General features: G+C 42.1%; 3 protein-coding genes across 3 annotated transcripts; 1 reads left to right on the forward strand and 2 right to left on the reverse strand.

Annotated features, from left to right (window-relative positions):
- Positions 1 to 11,630: 11,630 nt before the first annotated feature.
- On the reverse strand, positions 11,631 to 21,644 carry LOC111072514. The gene is given in 9 exon segments (XM_041592399.1): positions 11,631 to 13,524; positions 13,588 to 13,768; positions 16,289 to 16,652; positions 16,738 to 16,976; positions 16,979 to 17,961; positions 18,202 to 18,701; positions 18,742 to 18,839; positions 20,111 to 20,249; positions 21,597 to 21,644. Coding segments are annotated over 9 exon segments (3,264 nt in total). The 3' UTR covers positions 11,631 to 12,812.
- LOC111072528 lies at positions 13,894 to 14,837 on the reverse strand. Its single transcript, XM_022364457.2, has one exon. It carries the CDS (start codon positions 14,757 to 14,759, stop codon positions 13,989 to 13,991), a length of 771 nt encoding a protein of 256 aa, XP_022220149.1. The 5' UTR covers positions 14,760 to 14,837; the 3' UTR covers positions 13,894 to 13,988.
- On the forward strand, positions 14,810 to 16,029 carry LOC111072527. The gene has a single exon (XM_022364456.2). It carries the CDS (start codon positions 14,865 to 14,867, stop codon positions 15,921 to 15,923), a length of 1,059 nt encoding a protein of 352 aa, XP_022220148.1. The 5' UTR covers positions 14,810 to 14,864; the 3' UTR covers positions 15,924 to 16,029.
- Positions 21,645 to 22,425: the final 781 nt, after the last annotated feature.

Genomic DNA, 22,425 nt, shown 5'->3' on the forward strand with positions numbered 1-22,425 from the left:
TAATCGCCAGGATCTCCTCCTTTTTTGGCAACAAGGACAATAAGGATATTAGGAGCTATAGCCCCGCTTTTCTTCATTCGATCTGCGCGTGCCATACCTTCTCGTAATCGGGTCCTTGCCAAGGACCAAGGATCAAAATATTTAAATCTCTCACCTATTCGACTTGGCAACATCCCCGATGGAGACCTTATCAAGGATCAAGGATATTTTCACCATACATATTTAGTTTTCTCCACCGTAAATTCAAATCTGAGATACCAGGCGCACAGAAATCAGCAGAAGGTCGCTGCTTTTTTTAAATTCTGTTTTTCCCTTATCTCTCTTTGTATTTCGTTGCTCTCTTCTTTCGCTCTAATTTTTCTCATTTTCTGCCTCCACTTTCCACCGCTCAAATGGCAGAAAACCGTTAAATTCAAATCTGAGATACCAGGCGCACAGAAATCAGCAGAAGGTCGCCGCTTTTTTTAAATTCTCTTTTTTCCTTGTCTCTCTTTGTATTTCGTTGCTCTCTTTTTTCGCTCTCATTTTTCCCATTTTCTGCCTCCACTTTCCACCGCTCAAATGGCAGAAAACCATTAAATTCAAATCTGAGATACCAGGCGCACAGAAATCAGCAGAAGGTCGTTGCTTTTTTTAAATTCTCTTTTTTTCTTGTTTCTCTTTGTATTTCGTTGCTCTCTTTTTTCGCTCTCATTTTTCCCATTTTCTGCCTCCACTTTCCACCGCTCAAATGGCAGAAACCGTTAAATTCAAATCTGAGATACCAGGCGCACAGAAATCAGCAGAAGGTCGCTGCTTTTTTTAAATTCTCTTTTTTCCTTGTCTCTCTCTGTATTTCGTTGCTCTCTTCTTTCGCTCTAATTTTTCCCATTTTCTGCCTCCACTTTCCACCGCTCAAATGGCAGAAAACCGTTAAATTCAAATCTGAGATACCAGGCGCACAGAAATCAGCAGAAGGTCGCTGCTTTTTTTAAATTCTCTTTTTTTCTTGTTTCTCTTTGTATTTCGTTGCTCTCTTTTTTCGCTCTCATTTTTCCCATTTTCTGCCTCCACTTTCCACCGCTCAAATGGCAGAAAACCGTTAAATTCAAATCTGAGATACCAGGCGCACAGAAATCAGCAGAAGGTCGCTGCTTTTTTTAAATTCTCTTTTTTTCTTGTCTCTCTTTGTATTTCGTTGCTCTCTTTTTTCGCTCTAATTTTTCTCATTTTCTGCCTCCACTTTCCACCGCTCAAATGGCAGAAAACCGTTAAATTCAAATCTGAGATACCAGGCGCACAGAAATCAGCAGAAGGTCGCTGCTTTTTTTAAATTCTCTTTTTTCCTTGTCTCTCTTTGTATTTCGTTGCTCTCTTCTTTCGCTCTAATTTTTCTCATTTTCTGCCTCCACTTTCCACCGCTCAAATGGCAGAAAACCGTTAAATTCAAATCTGAGATACCAGGCGCACAGAAATCAGCAGAAGGTCGCTGCTTTTTTTAAATTCTCTTTTTTTCTTGTTTCTCTTTGTATTTCGTTGCTCTCTTTTTTCGCTCTCATTTTTCCCATTTTCTGCCTCCACTTTCCACCGCTCAAATGGCAGAAAACCGTTAAATTCAAATCTGAGATCCAGGCGCACAGAAATCAGCAGAAGGTCGCTGCTCTTTTTAAATTCTCTTTTTTTCTTGTTTCTCTTTGTATTTCGTTGCTCTCTTTTTTCGCTCTCATTTTTCCCATTTTCTGCCTCCACTTTCCACCGCTCAAATGGCAGAAAACCGTTAAATTCAAATCTGAGATACCAGGCGCACAGAAATCAGGAGAAGGTCGCTCTTTTTAAATTCTCTTTTTTTCTTGCCTCTTTGTATTTCGTTGCTCTCTTTTTTCGCTCTAATTTTTCCCATTTTCTGCCTCCACTTTCCACCACTCAAATGGCAGAAAACCTAAATTAAGCTAAAGAAGAGATCAATGAAATACAAAGGAGACAAGGAAAAATCAGTAACAAAAGGTCGCTCTTTTTTTGAATTCTCTTTTTTCTCATTTGATTTCTCGTTTTTCGCCATTTGAGCGGTGGAAAGTGGAGGCAGAAAATGGGAAAAATAAGAGCGAAAAAAGAAAGCAACGTAATACAAAGAGAGACAAGGAAAAAAGAGAATTTAAAAAAGAAGCGACCTTCTGCTGATTTCTGTGCGCCTGGTATCTCAGATTTGAATTTAACGGTTTTCTGCCATTTGAGCGGTGGAAAGTGGAGGCAGAAAATGGGAAAAATGAGAGCGAAAAAAGAGAGCAACGAAATACAAAGAGAAACAAGAAAAAAAGAGAATTTAAAAAAAGCAGCGACCTTCTGCTGATTTCTGTGCGCCTGGTATCTCAGATTTGAATTTAACGGTTTTCTGCCATTTGAGCGGTGGAAAGTGGAGGCAGAAAATGAGAAAAATTAGAGCGAAAGAAGAGAGCAACGAAATACAAAGAGAGACAAGGAAAAAAAGAGAATTTAAAAAAGCAGCGACCTTCTGCTGATTTCTGTGCGCTGGTGTCTCAGATTTGAATTTAATGGTTTTCTGCCATTTGAGCGGTGGAAGTGGAGGCAGAAAATGGGAAAAATGAGAGCGAAAAAAGAGAGCAACGAAATACAAAGAGAAACAAGAAAAAAAGAGAATTTAAAAAAAGCAGCGACCTTCTGCTGATTTCTGTGCGCCTGATCTCAGATTTGAATTTAACGGTTTTCTGCCATTTGAGCGGTGGAAAGTGGAGGCAGAAAATGAGAAAAATTAGAGCGAAAGAAGAGAGCAACGAAATACAGAGAGAGACAAGGAAAAAAGAGAATTTAAAAAAAGCAGCGACCTTCTGCTGATTTCTGTGCGCCTGCATCTCAGATTTGAATTTAACGGTTTCTGCCATTTGAGCGGTGGAAAGTGGAGGCAGAAAATGGGAAAAATGAGAGCGAAAAAAGAGAGCAACGAAATACAAAGAGAAACAAGAAAAAAAGAGAATTTAAAAAAAGCAACGACCTTCTGCTGATTTCTGTGCGCCTGGTATCTCAGATTTGAATTTAATGGTTTTCGCCATTTGAGCGGTGGAAAGTGGAGGCAGAAAATGGGAAAAAATGAAAGCAAAAAAGAGAGCAACGAAATACAAAGAGAAACAAGAAAAAAGAGAATTTAAAAAAAGCAGCGACCTTCTGCTGATTTCTGTGCGCCTGGTATCTCAGATTTGAATTTAACGGTTTTCTGCCAGTTGAGCGGTGGAAAGTGGAGGCATAAAATGAGAAAAATTAGAGAGAAAAAAGAGAGCAACGAAATACAAAGAGAAACAAGAAAAAAGATAATTTAAAAAAAGCAACGACCTTCTGCTGATTTCTGTGCGCCTGGTATCTCAGATTTGAATTTAACGGTTTTCTGCCATTTGAGCGGTGGAAAGTGGAGGCAGAAAATGGGAAAAATAAGAGCGAAAAAAGAGATCAACGAAATACAAAGAAAAACAAGAGAAAAAGAGAATTTAAAAAAAGCAGCGACCTTCTGCTGATTTCTGTGCGCCTGGTATCTCAGATTTGAATTTAACGGTTTTCTGCCATTTGAGCGGTGGAAAGTGGAGGCAGAAAATGGGAAAAATAAGAGCGAAAAAAGAAAGCAACGTAATACAAAGAGAAACAAGAAAAAAAGAGAATTTAAAAAAAGCAGCGACCTTCTGCTGATTTCTGTGCGCCTGGTATCTCAGATTTGAATTTAACGGTTTTCTGCCATTTGAGCGTAGGAAAGTGGAGGCAGAAAATAGGAAAAATGAGAGCGAATAAAGAGAGCAACGAAATACAAAGAGAAACAAGAAAGTAGAGAATTTAAAAAAAGCAGCGACCTTCTGCTGATTTCTGTCCGCCTGGTATCTCAGATTTGAATTTAACGGTTTTCTGCCATTTGAGCGGTGGAAAGTGGAGGCAGAAAATGAGAAAAATTAGAGCGAAAGAAGAGAGCAACGAAATAGAAGGAGAGACAAGGAAAAAAAGAGAATTTAAAAAAAGCAGCGACCTTCTGCTGATTTCTGTGCGCCTGGTATCTCAGATTTGAATTTAATGGTTTTCTGCCATTTGAACGGTGGAAAGTGGAGGCAGAAAATGGGAAAAATGAGAGCGAAAAAAGAGAGCAACGAAATACAAAGAGAAACAAGAAAAAAAGAGAATTTAAAAAAAGCAGCGACCTTCTGCTGATTTCTGTGCGCCTGGTATCTCAGATTTGAATTTAACGGTTTTCTGCCATTTGAGCGGTGGAAAGTGGAGGCATAAAATGGGAAAAATGAGAGCGAAAAAAGAGAGCAACGAAATACAAAGAGAAACAAGAAAAAAAGAGAATTTAAAAAAAGCAGCGACCTTCTGCTGATTTCTGTCCGCCTGGTATCTCAGATTTGAATTTAACGGTTTTCTGCCATTTGAGCGGTGGAAAGTGGAGGCAGAAAATGGGAAAAATGAGAGCGAAAAAAGAGAGCAACGAAATACAAAGAGAAACAAGAAAAAAAGAGAATTTAAAAAAAGCAACGACCTTCTGCTGATTTCTGTGCGCCTGGTATCTCAGATTTGAATTTAACGGTTTTCTGCCATTTGAGCGGTGGAAAGTGGAGGCAGAAAATGAGAAAAATTAGAGAGAAAAAAGAAAGCAACGTAATACAAAGAGAAACAAGAAAAAAAGAGAATTTAAAAAAAGCAACGACCTTCTGCTGATTTCTGTGCGCCTGGTATACCAGATTTGAATTTAACGGTTATCTGCCATTTGAGCGGTGGAAAGTAGAGGCAGAAAATGAGAAAAATTGGAGAGAAAAAAAGAGAGCAACGAAATACAAAGAGAAACAAGAAAAAAGAGAATTTAAAAAAAGCAACGACCTTCTGCTGATTTCTGTGCGCCTGGTATCTCAGATTTGAATTTAACGGTTTTCTGCCATTTGAGCGGTGGAAAGTGGAGGCAGAAAATGGGAAAAATGAGAGCGAAAAAAGAGAGCAACGAAATACAAAGAGAAACAAGAAAAAAAGAGAATTTAAAAAAAGCAACGACCTTCTGCTGATTTCTGTGCGCCTGGTATCTCAGATTTGAATTTAACGGTTTTCTGCCATTTCAGCGGTGGAAAGTGGAGGCAGAAAATGAGAAAAATTAGAGAGAAAAAAGAAAGCAACGTAATACAAAGAGAAACAAGAAAAAAAAGAGAATTTAAAAAAAGCAACGACCTTCTGCTGATTTCTGTGCGCCTGGTATACCAGATTTGAATTTAACGGTTATCTGCCATTTGAGCGGTGGAAAGTAGAGGCAGAAAATGAGAAAAATTAGAGAGAAAAAAGAGAGCAACGAAATACAAAGAGAAACAAGAAAAAAAGAGAATTTAAAAAAAGCAACGACCTTCTGCTGATTTCTGTGCGCCTGGTATCTCAGATTTGAATTTAACGGTTATCTGCCATTTGAGCGGTGGAAAGTGGAGGCAGAAAATGAGAAAAATTAGAGAGAAAAAAGAGAGCAACAAAATACAAAGAGGAACAAGAAAAAAAGAGAATTTAAAAAAAGCAACGACCTTCTGCTGATTTCTGTGCGCCTGGTATCTCAGATTTGAATTTAACGGTTTTCTGCCATTTGAGCGGTGGAAAGTGGAGGCAGAAAATGGGAAAAATAAGAGCGAAAAAAGAGATCAACGAAATACAAAGAGAAACAAGAGAAAAAGAGAATTAAAAAAAAGCAGCGACCTTCTGCTGTTTTCTGTGCGCCTGGTATCTCAGATTTGAATTTAACGGTTTTCTGCCATTTGAGCGGTGGAAAGTGGAGGCAGAAAATGGGAAAAATGAGAGCGAAAATAGAGAGCAACGAAATACAAAGAGGAACAAGAAAAAAAGAGAATTTAAAAAAAGCAGCGACCTTCTGCTGATTTCTGTGCGCCTGGTATCTCAGATTTGAATTTAACGGTTTTCTGCCATTTGAGCGGTGGAAAGTGGAGGCAGAAAATGAGAAAAATTAGAGAGAAAAAAAGACAACGAAATACAAAGAGAAACAAGAAAAAAAAGAGAATTTAAAAAAAGCAACGACCTTCTGCTGATTTCTGTGCGCCTGGTATCTCAGATTTGAATTTAACGGTTTTCTGCCATTTGAGCGGTGGAAAGTGGAGGCAGAAAATGGGAAAAAATGAAAGCGAAAAAGAGAGCAACGAAATACAAAGAGAAACAAGAAAAAAGAGAATTTAAAAAAAGCAGCGACCTTCTGCTGATTTCTGTGCGCCTGGTATCTCAGATTTGAATTTAACGGTTTTCTGCCAGTTGAGCGGTGGAAAGTGGAGGCAGAAAATGAGAAAAATTAGAGAGAAAAAAGAGAGCAACGAAATACTAAGAGAAACAAGAAAAAAAGAGAATTTAAAAAAAGCAACGATCTTCTGCTGATTTCGGTGCGCCTTTTATCTCAGATTTAAATTTAACGGTTTAACAAGAAAAAAAGAGAATTTAAAAAAAGCAGCGACGTTCTGCTGATTTCTGTGCGCCTGGTATCTCAGATTTGAATTTAACGGTTTTCTGCCAGTTGAGCGGTGGAAAGTGGAGGCAGAAAATGAGAAAAATTAGAGAGAAAAAAGAGAGCAACAAAATACAAAGAGGAACAAGAAAAAAAGAGAATTTAAGAAAAGCAACGACCTTCTGCTGATTTCTGTGCGCCTGGTATCTCAGATTTGAATTTAACGGTTTTCTGCCATTTGAGCGGTGGAAAGTGGAGGCAGAAAATGGGAAAAATAAGAGCGAAAAAAGAGATCAACGAAATACAAAGAGAAACAAGAGAAAAAGAGAATTAAAAAAAGCAGCGACCTTCTGCTGTTTTCTGTGCGCCTGGTATCTCAGATTTGAATTTAACGGTTTTCTGCCATTTGAGCGGTGGAAAGTGGAGGCAGAAAATGGGAAAAATGAGAGCGAAAATAGAGAGCAACGAAATACAAAGAGGAACAAGAAAAAAAGAGAATTTAAAAAAAGCAGCGACCTTCTGCTGATTTCTGTGCGCCTGGTATCTCAGATTTGAATTTAACGGTTTTCTGCCATTTGAGCGGTGGAAAGTGGAGGCATAAAATGGGAAAAATGAGAGCGAAAAAAGAGAGCAACGAAATACAAAGAGAAACAAGAAAAAAAGAGAATTTAAAAAAAGCAGCGACCTTCTGCTGATTTCTGTCCGCCTGGTATCTCAGATTTGAATTTAACGGTTTTCTGCCATTTGAGCGGTGGAAAGTGGAGGCAGAAAATGAGAAAAATTAGAGAGAAAAAAGAGAGCAACGAAATACAACAAGAAACAAGAAAAAAAGAGAATTAAAAAAAAGCAACGACCTTCTGCTGATTTCTGTGCGCCTGGTATCTCAGATTTGAATTTAACGGTTTTCTGCCATTTCAGCGGTGGAAAGTGGAGGCAGAAAATGAGAAAAATTAGAGAGAAAAAAGAGAGCAACGAAATACAAAGAGAAACAAGAAAAAAAGAGAATTTAAAAAAAGCAACGACCTTCTGCTGATTTCTGTGCGCCTGGTATCTCAGATTTGAATTTAACGGTTTTCTGCCATTTGAGCGGTGGAAAGTGGAGGCAGAAAATGGGAAAAAATGAAAGCGAAAAAGAGAGCAACGAAATACAAAGAGAAACAAGAAAAAAGAGAATTTAAAAAAAGCAGCGACCTTCTGCTGATTTCTGTGCGCCTGGTATCTCAGATTTGAATTTAACGGTTTTCTGCCAGTTGAGCGGTGGAAAGTGGAGGAAATGAGAAAAATGAGAAATGAGAAAAATTAGAGAGAAAAAAGAGAGCAACGAAATACTAAGAGAAACAAGAAAAAAAGAGAATTTAAAAAAAGCAACGATCTTCTGCTGATTTCGGTGCGCCTGGTATCTCAGATTTGAACTTAACGGTTTCTTCCATTTGAGCGCTGGAAAGTGGAGGCATAAAATGAGAGAAATTAGAGAGAAAAAAGAGAGCAACGAAATACAAAGAGAAACAAGAAAAAAAGAGAATTTAAAAAAGCAGCGGCTTTCTGCTGATTTCTGTTTGCCTGGTATCTCAGATTTGAATTTGAACGATTTCCAAGGTTAGTTCTATCAATGAGGAACCAACAAAAAATTATAAACAATGGCGTCCGGGAAGGATTTCCCCGATATAGAGATATATATTTTGTATTATCAACTCCATTTTTATACCCGTACTCAAAAAAGAGTTAAGGGGTATATTAGATTTGTGGTAAAAGTGGATGTGTGTAACGCAGAGAAGGAAACGTTTCCGACCCCATAAAGTATATATATTCTAGATCAGCATCAATAGCCGAGTCGATAGAGCCATGTCTGTCTGTCCGTCTGTCCGTCTGTCCGTCTGTCCGTCTGTCTGTCTGTCCGTCTTGTTGAGCGCCTAGATCTCAGAGACTATAAGAGCTAGGGCAACCAAATTTGGTTTCCACACTCATGTGATATCACACTGCTACAAGTGTATTTCAAAATTTCGCCCCGCCCCCTTCCGCCCCCACAAAGGACGAAAATCTGTGGCAGGCACATTTTTAAAGATACGATAAAACTAAAAACGCAGTATCGTAGAGAATGACCATATCTACCAGACTGCCGAATCTGAATCAGATCGGATCATAATTATAGCCAGAATGAAGAAATTAATTTTCAGTTGCTTCCCCTGTCCCCCCTCCCCGACGCGACAACGAAACTCATTTTCCTTCTCGCTCGCACCCTCTGCCGCGTTCAGTGCGCGAGCACCCCCTAGGGAGGAGATGTAGAATCTAAATGGAGCATGTACATTGTACAATCTACATGTTAGATGTAGAATATACATTGTAGATGTAGATGTAGATATCAGATGTAGCAAAAAAATGTAAAATGTAAATTTTTTTTTTTTTTAAATTCTTAAAAATCATAAGATCAAAAATGTATATACTGACTGAGTACGGGTATAAGTAGAGTCGCGTCCCCAGAAGCGACTCGCACGTTCCTTCTCGTTTATTTTATCTTTTACATTCTTTATTTACCACCATTTGTTTGCCATTTTTGTTGGTTTAATACTAATTCACAATTCTTTGTTTCAAATACATAATAATAGTTAATAATATTATATATGATGCCTGTACCTTAAAATGCCTTCCACTCGCTTCATTAACATTTTCATGCGTTTTCCAATAATTTATTTGGTTTTCCTTTCAAATTTTTGTTTTTTTTTTGTTTTTGTTAGTTTTTGTTTGTTGTTTATTGAAATCTTGTTTCGTTTATAATTTGAATGTTTTCATATTTAATTGGTTAACAAAATTTCGACTCATTTAATTGGGAATGTTGAACCATTTGTTTTTACGATTTTGCTTAAATGCGCAGAAATACTCGTACTTTTGAAGTAAACAATTTGCTTGCTTGTTGTAGTTTTTTTTTTTTTAATTTGGTTTTTATTTTAGTTTTAGTTACTTATTCGTAAATTTCACTATTATACTGAAATTTAATTTATACTCTCTCGCAATCAACACATGCAGCTTTTTAAAAATTTTCATTTTGGTGTGCTCTTGTTAATAACATTTTGAATTAATGATTTGTTTGTATACTCGCATCAATGCCTGACATCTCCTCACATCTACTACTACTAATGCTCGCCCCCTGTTCAGCATTCTTCCATGGGAGGTACGACCTTGGTTAAGCCAATGGATGACTCCAATTGAGCAATTATTTCAACTTTTATTTGAGTGTAGATATAAAAGTTTCGTCCAACCATTTGGGTTTCTTAAAGCTTTTCCATTTTCTCGTTTGTTTCCTCAACAACTTCAAAACAAACTCTCGCCTCGGGTACAGAGAGCTACATGGCTATACTATGTAGTACTGTAAGTACTCTACGTAGTATGCAGGGATGTATGTACTGTATGTATGTATGTTTGTATATAGTTGGTATATATTGTAGATATATGCTGTCCATGTTCACTCACTTCTAGTTTACTAAAAATCTACAAAATATAATATTTGAATTTGTCTCTCTTTGCTAAATATATTCTGCATATAATTTAATTTATTTGTTGTTGTTTTTTGCTTTTTGCTCTCATTTTCATTTAAGAATGATTTTGTTTAATTATTGATATGTGCCTTACTATTTTACGTTGCGGTTAATATGAACTGGCTTAAGTTTTTGTTTATATTTTTACACATTCCAAAATGGTTTATTCGCTTGTTTTATATATATTATTAAGTTTTTTTTGTTAGATTTTCATCTTTTTTTTTTTAATAATATTCAGTCTATATAAACATACATTTATACATTTATGCTAAATGTTGGAAAACAAATTAGGAGAAACGAGGAAACTGACACAAATACGAAGCACATTTTCAGTTCGGCTAAAAACCTCAACCAAAACTGGTTAAATTTCTCTAAAAAGAAACTGGGAAAAAAATAGCATCAAAATATTAATAAACATCAAACAGAAAAAAATCCTGGAGATCTGCTGGGGATCTGATCTGTGTGTTTTCTGTGTAATGTCCCTAGAATATGAGCGTTCTGTTTATGTAAATCTATCAAAAATTAATTGTATTACATTACTAGGCTTTACATTTTTATATTTGTGTGGGTGTTTTTTATACCCGTACTCGAAGAGTTAAAGATTATATTAAATTTGTGGTAAAGGTGGATGTGTGCAACGCAAAGAATTAAACGTTTCCCACCAAATAAAGTGTATATATTCTTGAACAGAAACATTAGCCGAATAGCGACCTCTGGCGGAAGAAGATTTAGATGTAGAAGACAGATGTAGCAAAAAAATGTAAACTGATAAAATACTTAAAAAATCAACATAATCATAACCTCACATACATATAATGACTGAGTACGGGTATAAAAATAGAGTCGCGGCCACAAAAGCGACTCACAACGTTCCTTCTCGTTTATTTATAATTTCAAGTATGTATGAGTATGAATACCTAGGGGATGCTATTTGGTTGCACTTCGAATTCTGTATATTAATTAAATATGCTTTGTATTTGCATTTGTATTTGGTTTTGCTTTTGCTTGTTAACACATTCCTCTTGACGAGTTTTATTCATTGCATTTGATTTTGGTTTTGGTTTTCGCTTCATTGTTGCATTTCGGTTCAAGTTTACTAAACTTTTATACGAGATTTGATTTCATTGTTCAACAGCTTCCCCCCCGTCATTGGGGGTTGCCTATGCATTTGAATATAGATAGAATTCGCTCAACATATATGAAAACAACTATTTACATCAGTGGTCGGCACGCACACAATCAAATGTTTTGCAATGCGCTTGTGTGCGCATACAGCAGGAAAAACGGATCATTGTATTGGTGCCAACCACCGTAATACACGTGTACGTGAGCGGCAGCGCAGCAGCAGCGCCTTTTCCTAAGCGCAATAGATTTACATACACATAAATATACATACATATATGTACATACGAGTATGGGTACTACCATTTCCATTTCTATTACCATTTGGTTGTAACTCTAATCACGTGCTAAGTGTTTGTAATTTGGGTCTTAGGATAATTAGGATAATTCTGTAACGGTGCTGTCCGTATGGTGAGTCACAGAAACAAAAACCAACAAAACGGAAAACTTTTTGAGCCCCTCGTTAGGTACAGGAATATCGTTAATTTGTTTGTTTGTTTGTTCTGAGCAAAAAGTATAGTTATAGTCTTAGTTATTTACTTTCAACATTATATGCTAAAATACTTCATTTAGATATATGTATGTATGTATTTTTTTTTTTAATATTTATCTGTCGTGCTTTATATTGTAGAGTTATTTTTGCAGCGTAGTGCTGGCTTCGAAAATATCCATTCAAATAATGTATTTTATTTAATCAATTTACTAAATACTAAGCAAATCAATGCCAAGCATACATATCTTAAAGTTAAACTTTACTCTTCCTCTATATCTCCTAGTGCAATTTGCGCCACTAAAACTGCCAATTAAATTTGCCAAGTCCATGCACAGTGCACACTGCTCCCCAAGAGCAGACAAAAACGATTTTAATTTTAGTAAGCTTTATTTTTGGTTGTCCGACTCTGGCTGGTCTTGGGGTTTTGGGGCTGTGTGCATGTGCATGAGCTTGCTTTACACCTGCACCGATATATAAAATTTAGGCGGATTAATGGGAAATTAACTATGTAAAAAATACTTAAGCAACATAATTATAGGCAGTATGTGTTTGACATTTTTGTTGTTTGGTTTGCTGTTCTTCATAAGGAGTATGGGCCAAACGTATTGTAACTATTTGTGGAACGACAATCTTGAACACAATTGATGCAATTTAAGGTATAAATATAACTGAGCTTTAACTTAAGGTGCTAGTATGAGTTGTAACATATCCATGTTCAACTTAGTCCATTAAAAGTGTTTAAAATTGTTGGAAATTACATCCAGCATCAAGGAGCAACTACAATACTGATATCCCCTCTGCTCGAGGGGATATCGTTGCCAAAGATGTGTTTGCAACACTAAAGGAATATCCCTAATATTCTAAATTTATTCAATATTATGGTCGACAAGTACATCCACTACCACTCCTACTCCAAGTCGCTAGCAGACAGAACGAGGCTACACATTTAAAAAACTGGCAAAGCTTTTACAAAATTACGAAACTACTTTTACAAACTACAATGCCGTACAATACCAAGTGCAATACTGATTCGATCCGATCTGATCTGGCAGATACATAGTTGGGAATTGATAATTCAAAGCAACTCTAGCTAACCACTGTGCCCGCCATCGGCGAGGTGGCGCTGCTCCTCGCTGATGGCGTTGCGCGTCGCCTCGCACTGGGCACAGTGCTTCTCCAAAAACTTCATGGACAAGTGGAACGTATACCGGTGCCGGGTGCATCGCCTTTACATCTTATACTCGACGATCTTGTTGGGGTTGAGGAACTGCTCCCGCTGCGACGCATCCAGGTGGGCTACTGTGCGCGTCAATGACCCCGAGCCAGAGGCAGACTTGTGTTTCCCGGAGACATCGCCCACGGCACCAACTCCACCACCACCACCACCACCACCACTGGTGCGTCCGGCATCTGTGCCAATCGGTTGGTACACTCCCTCCGCACTGATCACCCCCACATTGACGCCAGCCACCACGGGCTGCTGCAGGTAGCCAGAATACTGAGGCGGAGCCTGGTAGTTGGCAGGCGGCTGCTGCTGCTGATGCTGCTGTTGATTGCCGGCCCGCGGCTGCTCCGTATGCGCAATGGGATATTGCTGCTGGTGGGCATAATCCTGGCTGCTGCCACCGGCGCCAACACACACAGAAGTAGCGGCAGCCACCGAACCACTGACCCCGCCTCCAGCGCCGCCCATAGTGCCACCCACGCCCCCTCCGCCCATGCGAGAGCCCGAGTCATCGTTGAGACCCTCGCCCATCTCGCCGTCCCGATTGTGGCGGCCACGAATGCAGAGCTTGGTGAACAGCCAGACCCGGCCGCGGTACAGTAGGTAGCAGCAGAAGTGGACAAAGAAGGTGAATATTATAGCACAGGCCGTAACAATAATGGCCTTGCCCGGCTTGGTCCAGTCCATCATAGGATAGATGGCAGTTTGATCTTTCCTGTATGAATGCAACAGAAGTTATTAAATGCCGAGAAGGCCAAGCAAAGTGCTGACCACTCACCTGTCTGTGCCGCCGGCCAAGAAATAGATGCCAGTGAATATGGCATATGCCAGTCCAATGCCCGTGGTAAAGTAGGCGTGGCTCATTTTAATCGGATGCCCCACAATGGCCAAATCGATGAGCATTATAATCGAGTTTAGCACATGAACCATAATATTCAAAGTATCAATTTTGTGGATTTCTGAAAGTGGAATGCAAATATTAGAGTTATACTTTGGAATTATACCTTGATTCGTGGCCTAGGTGATTCTTAATTTACAGTACACATACTACATACACAATACTCTTAAATGAAATGATTACTCATTGGTATAAATACATTTATAATCCTGCATCGATGTATGTTCAAACAAAGAGTTTACGGGTGTTGATCTTAATTTAGTCTTAGAAGAACTTTCCGGCTAGAAAGGTGAGTTCTCGCTCCTTCCGACACGGACTATGAGTTGCATGGTCTTCGAGCTGAGCAAATTTTCGATGGCAAAATCGATATCCGCGACAGCATCCAGGAAGGCATAACAGGCCAGAAAGTCGATGAGAAGAAGCACTGCGCAGAGCGGTATGTCCAGAGAAGGGGGCTCGTTGCCCCAGTATCCGTTGATCACCTGCGACTGGAAAAGGAGCAACGGGCAGATCACTGTCCAGAGAATGCAGTGAACTATCAACAGCGCCGTTTTATCGCTGTCGTCTGGGGTATGGTCCGAGATAATCTTGCACAGGACAAACACTACAACCGCTAAGCAGAACGAAGTGAGGGCAATGTAGAGCAGTGGGTGACACTTCGGTGGCAGCCAGTAGCCGAGCAGCAGCAGTAGGCCCATCATCACGATTACTTCAAGGGCCAAAAGAATCACATGGCCGGCTGTCTGCTCGGGCAGCATTGAGGCAGTGCCCAAGCCGAAAACAACAGCAATGCTGCAGCTCAGTATCCAGTTGACCGGAAACTTGCGCCGCAGAAACATCACATTCACATAGAAAAACAGCGAGAGTAGGCCGAGGCTGAAGAAGGAGTAGGCAGCAGGGCAGCAGCGCTCTCCGGGCTCACTGTTGATGAAGCCAAAGGAGATGATTAGCAGGATGCTGATGAATATAAACACCAGCGCCGTTCCATAGATCCACAGATACAGCCGGAGCTTGGAATGGACGCCCCTTACGCCGTGATGTGGATCACTCATCGATGTGAGCCGTTTTCGTGTTTTTACTTTTTGGTTCTTTAGTTTGACTCTGTCATCTGTCAGTCGGTTGGGGGCACTTGGGGAGCGCTGAAACTGACAGGCAGTATGTCAAGTAACAAAAATAAATCCGTATCTAGCACGACTCCCCAACGGGTGTCCACAGCGCAGCAAACGGATTTAACCACGAGGCCGGACGAGTACGACGATGAGTCTCTGTATGAAGTGAACAGTCCCAGCCCATACGAGGACAATCCGTATGATGACGATCCATACAACAACGAGCCGTACCGTGTCCAGGAAGAACAAAGAGCATATGAAGAGGTTTCCCCCTATCAGGAAGAAGTTAGGGCCCGAAGTGTTAATCCCTATAGGGACACTAATTATGACATTCAAACGGAGACCGTGTACGTCGACGTGGGTCCGGAACCCAAAACAATACTAACAGGTGCCAGAGGACCCTCCCGGCTGGCCTTTCGCTGTTACGTGTACATCCTTATCTTGGCCCAAGTGGGCCTGGCCTCGACGCAATGGATGATCACCACGTATGCCTGGAAGCCCAAGCTGTACCCCATCGAACGGAATATGAATTTGCTGCTCCTGTTCCTGGCGTGGCTCAACTTGACCCTGGGCTTCTTCGGCTTTCGGCGGCTGCAGTTCACATTCCCCCTTAATTGGATCATCTTCATATGCATCTTCGAGAGCCTCACTCTGGCGGTCATGTGCCTCAGCATATCCGACCTGTCACTCACCTGGCCCTTCGTTGTCGTTGGCATTGCTGTACTTGTTATCTACAGCCTCCTAGGTCTCTGGGTGCCAAAAATGCTGACCGCTGACCTCTGGATTCTCATATTCGTGAGCATCACTGTGCTGATAGCCGCCATTATTACCCTCGCCTCGGCTCTTGCCATGCACCACTATGTGCCCTTAAGCTTATGCTTGATCATCTTCGGACCTTGGGCCATGTACAACTCTCAAAAAGTGCATGTAAAAAAGCGATCCGCCTTCACCACACACCAGTACCTGGATGCTGCCGCCAAGGTGTACATGAACTTTGCCATGACTGTCGGATGTATTGCCATCATGAGCCGGTTCTCATTCTACTATTTGGAAACCGACGAATGCCAAAACAAATGGTTCTGTGAAAGACGATCGATGTTACCCTAAGACATTAAATGGAAATTTTATATACTAATCTGTACTTGGTTTTGCGTCTGTCCATCTATTGCTTAGAAAATTGCTACAATAAATTCATGTCATGGAAATCTGCTTATCCCTATCTCGATATTTTTGCAAGGAGTTCCACAAAATCAAAATTTTGTAAAATTTAAAATTAAAATTTTGTGGAGTCCTTAGTTCAATTACATTCGGAGAGGAGATTAAATTAAACTAAATAGCAAAAACTCATTTAATCGCAGATATATTTTGTGATTGTGATAGAAATTATAGTGGATATAAATAACAAGTGATATTATATTTAAGCGTTAGACCATGTGAAGATAAGTATGATCCACTCGGTCAAGTCGACTCACCTGAATTGTGAACGAGCAGCCAATAGCACATGGTGACAATGAAGGCATAAACAGTGGCACAGGTGTAGAGCACCCAGTAGAGGTGATGCAGACGACTCTTCTTGGCTTGGCGCACAATCTCAAAGTCCTCCCGCTCCACCATCATGCCCTGGGTGACTATCCAGGCGGCCAGCCAGGCCTGCACCGTGCAAAACAGCAGGCCCCAGTGAGTCAGATATATCCACCACTTGGCATAGTGGTGCTCAAAGTGCTCATCGGTGCGCCCGATGTCCAGCAAAGAGCAGACCAGCGCCGCCAAGCAGGTGATGGCCGTTATCCAGCGATAGAACAGGTACACAATGCGCACCTGCGTGTTTCGCTGCCACTAGATGGGCACAGAGAGAGAGAGAGAGAGAGAGAATGATGCTTTTAGTCTTAATGGTACGATTTCGATGTGATGCGACTCTTACCTGGCACAGATAGAAGTTGTGCCGATGGACATGGTCCGGCGTGAACTCCGGGAAGCAACTGTTCCACAATTTGCTAACCATCATTCTCTGGTTGCCCAGGCAGCTATTGGCGTCGTTGGCGAAGTGATTGAAGCCCTCGCAGCTGTCCTGCGATGGATACTGGTACGAGTGGTACGCCTGCTGCTGGTGACCTTGCGATTGCTGCGGCGTCTGTTGGAACTGCTGCTGCTGTTGCTGTGCTGCGGCTGCTGATGGTGATGATGGTGGAATTGATGTTGCTGCTGGTGTTGGTGCTGGTGCTGCTGCTGCTGGTACTGGTATTGGTGATAGCGTTGCTCAACCGTCTCGCGTTGCGACTGACCGACGCCACCACCGCTGATGTTGCCTCCGCCTTCCGTGCCGCCAGCGCCTCCTCCTCCGCCTGTGGTAGCAACCCCTCCTCCTGCTCCGGCTGCGGCTGAGCCGTGCTCCGTCTGGTATTCGTGTTGCGGCGGCGTCTTGTGGCTGTGTATGCTGGCCCTGCTGCTGCCGCTTGCGCCGCCGCCGCCGTAAGGATGCAAAAAATCGGGCAGGTCAAGAATATGTGCCAACTGTGTGGCAACCTCCTCGTCGTCCTCGTCGTCGTCCTCCTCCGCCTGGTGCTGTAGAAAGCGCACTTCCTCGAGACTGTCGCAGTCCGTGGAGAGTAGGGCCGCCGGCAGGCACTCGTCGAGTAGGTCCTCGTCGTCTTCGGTTGTGCTGGCAAAGCCCGGCAGATAGCCGTAGTTGTCGTAGGCGTCGTAGCGCCTTCGGGGCGTGGCCTTGTAGCGATAGCCAGCTTGCAGCTCCTCCGCCGCACTAGCCGTGTACTCCTGGAACGGCGATAGTCTGACTGCTGTTGCTGATCCTGCTGCTGTTCCTGTGGCCGTTACCGCTGTGGGTTTTGGTGGAAGCGTGCGCGTGCTCCGACTGCTGAAGTAGTAGTCGGTGGCTACGCTCGGCGCCGGGGGCGGCGGGGGTAGGGCTGCCGGCACAGGGAGTGGCGGCAGATAGCCCGGCGAAGTCCCAGCTGATGCTAGCAGTGGGGTGGGCGAGGCATCAAAGTTGATCAGAGCCGCTGCCGGATAGCCGCCGCCGGAATAGGCTCCCAGTCCCCGATACGGATATGGGTACGGGGTTGTACCTGCGCCGCCGCTGCTGGTTGTCCCGATGTAGATGTGTGCCGACGTGGAGGGCAGATGGTACCTGAAATGAGAATTCAAGAGGGTTCGATGAAACAAGTCTGTAATAGTCGGTAAGAAAATAAGAAACTGTATTTCATAAACAATAAATGTTAATTGAAACAATAGCTTGTTCGGCTCGTTTGGTATTGACTCAATGTCGCTGATAGCATTTGCGACTTGCTGTGCTGCGGATTTTCACTGAGATATGGCGCTTGACAACAACGACCATGTCCCGAAATATATGTATATGGTGGTTACATACCAGCTGGCTAGGTTGCCGCTGCCCAGACCGAAGCCCAGGCCCAGTCCCAGACCCAGGCCGGAGCTGGTGCTTCCCCGACTGAAATAGTAGCTGTATTGCTGTTGTTGCTGCTGCTGTTGTTGTTGTTGTTGTTGTTGGTGATGCTGGAGCAGATGATGTTGCTGCTGCGGAGGGGTCTGTTGCAGTTGCGGCAGAAGTTGCTGCGGTGCGGCGTAGTCGTAGTGGCTGCCGGTGAGCCAACGCTGCCGCACGGGAGTGTAGTTACTCTGTGCCTGTCGCTGGCTGTATAGAAGCTGCTGGTGCTGCTGCAACTCCCGTTCGATTTGTTGCAGCAGCAGTTGTTGCTGCAGCTGCTGGATTTGCAGTTGATGCTGCTGTTGGGCTAACAATTGTTGCTGCACTATCTGCTGGTGTTGCTGCTGCGTTTGTTGCTGCTGTTGGCCACTAATTGGCACCGGTCTAAGGTAAAACTGCGCGTAATCCAATGTGAAGGCGTTCCTCTACAACTTCGCCGCACGTCCACCGCACTCACACTCACACTTTCCAGTTAATACTCTCCTCTGCTTGTTGCTCCTGCTTCTGCTTCTGCTCCTGTGGCTGTTGCACGTTGCAAGTGGTCTCGGTGGCTGTGGCTGTGACTGCAAGTAGACGGCAAGCAAAGGATAATGATAAGCATTGGGTTGAGTTGAGTAGACTGACTGCCTTTCACATATGACTTCATAAGACACTAATTAGGCAGGTATCAAGCGTACGCATCCGTATACGCCATGTGGCCCAAGATGGCGCGAAATGAAAAAGTCGCTTGGCGTGGAAAGCACTTTTCAGTGACACTAATTTGCAGTGGCAAAGACGCCCTCAGCTCTAAAAGAGAATAGACAGGAGCCGAGATAGACGGCTGGAAACCAGGGAAAAAGTAGCTGAAAGTAGTTTAGTCATTGCAAAACCAAAATCAGCCCAACTAGAAAACTCTCTTGACATCTCTTTAGCTGACTATTGAAATCTGCATAAATTGCTTTGGCCCTCCTGCAAGTGCACTTTGAATAATAATTTGAGTTTAGTATCCACGTTTGCAACACACAGAAGAGCAGATATATTCAATATTCAAATTCATAAAAACTTACAAATTACTTAAATGTCTCTAATACAAGTCATTAACGAGTTGAGTTGATGTTGTGTCCATGGTTTGTTTAGAATTATCAAAACTTAAGCACACAATTAGTTAGAGTGCCCAAGCCGAGTAGAAATCAATGAAAGTTCTACACATAAACTACTAATAATCGAGTAGCTTATCAAAAATAGATTAGGGGATTGCCATGATAAGTTGAGAAGTCGAGAATGCTGTATGTAAAATAGTCGTATGTATGCCTTGGCCCAGTCTAGGCCAAATTGCAACTGTTGCTCGTGAGCAGCGCCTAATAGCCTTTGCCAGAGTCTGAAGAGCAATGAAATCAAATCAAATCGCGCGTGCCTCAGCGAAACGCAAAATGGCGGCCAGGAAGGCCCGTTGCGGCCATTTTGGTTGCGTTGCTTCCTCGTTTGTGAATTGAGTTGCCGCCAGTTGAGTTGTCTGCATGAGAGTGCAGGGCGAGGGTCGATGTGGGAGTGGGAGTGAGAGTGCGGCTGGGCGGGGTAAATGGGGCAGCTAAATGCATTTGGGTGGTTTCTGTGTCTGTGTGTGTCTGCGTGTGGGTGCCTTTTGACGTCATCAGCAAATAATTTGCTCTTGTTGCTGCTGTTATTGCCGTTGTTTACACAGCTGCTCTGAGGGTCGCATTTAGTTGTTGCACCGACTGGTTGTTGCAACATTTACATTGGCAATTTGCTTGAAAAAGCACTTACACCAACAGCCTCCTTGTGGGTGCACACACACACACTCACACAAACACACGAGCACACCCAGCACTCATACAGACACTGACGCTTACGTGCACACTTCCGGCCACAAGTCTGTGCTTGGGCCTAACCCGAACTTCCGACATTGCCACCATGTAGATGTAGTGAATACACTTGATTCCATTGGGTCCGGGTCCACGTCCGCCTCCACTCCACTGACAGTGGAAATGTATCGATTTCGCACTAGTTTGTTAAATATGTAAATTCCCCAGAGTTGTTTGCAATTTATCTTCCTGCTAAGACCCTGATTGCAATACCATTGCGCTGGACAAGTTTTCAGGGTGTTCTCGTACAATGGAAATATGTATTGGTATTTATTATTGTAAAAGATTTTCCATTTGAGAGCATTCAAGATTCGTTTAATTCACACTGTGATTGTTTTCTCACTTTTTTGCCAGCAACTTGATTCAACTTTTTCTTTGCTTTTTTTTTTTTTTTGCTACTCACTTTGTGTTTAAAAACTTCGTTTAACTTGTGTGCAAACTTTTTGCCTCAATCATTTTTACTTTCTTCTGTTTGACGGCAGCCAGGGAAAGAGACGGCAAATATATGTATGTATGTATATGCATGTACACACAGAGCGAAAGCATGAGAGGAAGAGAGATGGAGACTGAAAGTGGGTAAAAAGTTTTGTTCAACATTCTGTGAAAGTCTGCAACCCTGGGTGTTTATTTATAGCCCTCTTGGAAAAATTTGACAATAGTTTGTTCGCAGTGGCAATTAGGAGCACGTAGCCACGCCGTTGCAGGTCATAAAACCCGCAATGAATTACGTACGCTACAACGTTGCAATTGAAATGAAAATTGAAATTTAATGGCTCCGAGCAGAAATCGCGCTGTGCTGAATCCTGGGCAGAGAATGGCAAGGGAATGGCTCAATAGTCGAGCAATTGTGTGCATAAAATGCGTCATAAATTCATTCAAGTGGCCGGGGCACGGCCAGCACGTCGTATGAGCGATATTTGATGAAGCCCCCTTGTGCTGAAGGACGAGTGTGACGGAATGTTGGAGCCGTAACCCCAGCGACAACATTAATGCTAATTTAATTACAAAAGCGTGTCTATGCCAGCCTCTCAGGCATTGTCTCTGCTCTTCCGCTTCTCCTCCGCTTCCATGTATGGCTGATACTTTCTTTAATGTTGCCAAAGCACTCTCAAGGAATGCTCTCTTCTGGGCGAGTAAGCGACTTATTAGAAAGAGATTTCTTTGTTCAAATACTTAACAAATATTCTCTGCATTTTGCTCGTTAATTATTTGACTAAAATTCCCATTTGTTGGCTCGAATATAGCTATTCTGACAATTAACTTACGGAGCTCATTGAGCCTTGGACGTTGGAGAAGAAAGTTACAAAATTTGGCCCCAAGCCACCCCCCACTATATTGTACTACTATCTGCCTCCACTCCAAGGAAATGAAAAGAAATTTCGTTCGTTTTAATTAAATTGCATTCTCCTTGCTGTAGCACTCTCATCTGGCTGCTGGAGGGAAAAACTTTAAGCCAACCTCCACCTCTACCATGACTACCAGGGAAACCAGCAATCCCAGCCCCATCAGCCTCACTCCACGGCAGACCAGACTTACACTTGGCTGACTCGGAATTTCTGTTAATCAAACGCAGCGTTCAGCATGAGAAAATGCTTAATTGTATTATTACATAACTTTCGCGGGGATGAATGGAGAGACAACAGCAGTGGTGGGGCAGTGGGGCAGTGGCCAGTCTTCTGGCCATAATTCATTTACCACTCGATACAAAAGTCGTTGGCCATTAATTCACGCGTTTGCCGGTTGCCACGGATAAATCGATGTGGTCTCAAAGGATAATTAATGCGTCACCAGAGCCAGGAGGCCTGCAAGTGGCAGGAGTGTGCCATAGCAGCCCATTAAGCTATATGGCTATGGTGCATCAGTGGATGATCCAGTGCCATAACCTAAATATATGTTTACGAGTATATCACTAAGTTTCGTATATGAAAAAAACCTTAAGTTTTCAATTGTAAATCATGGCTTTCGTATAACATTGTCAGTGCTATGCTTATCGGGGCACTAAACTTCCTCTAGAGTGTCCACACACACACACACACACACACACGCCAGTCCTAGAGCCCACTGATGCAAACATACACGTATATATATGTATATATTTAGAACAAGCGCAGCTTGTGCTTTTGTATTGAAAACAAAATCCTTGTTGAGCTAATGTACAGTTTTTTTCTTCTTTTTTTTTGCAAAAGTTAGGGGCACCAATGGGCAGGGAGAGGTGGTGGCTGTGGCATCAGACACATTGACGTGTTTGCTTATGTAAACAGGAAGTGGTGCGCTGCAGGCTACACAG

This window comes from Drosophila obscura, unplaced genomic scaffold (genome assembly GCF_018151105.1).
Source record: "Drosophila obscura isolate BZ-5 IFL unplaced genomic scaffold, ASM1815110v1 contig_179, whole genome shotgun sequence".
Classification (NCBI taxonomy): Eukaryota; Metazoa; Arthropoda; class Insecta; order Diptera; family Drosophilidae; genus Drosophila; species Drosophila obscura.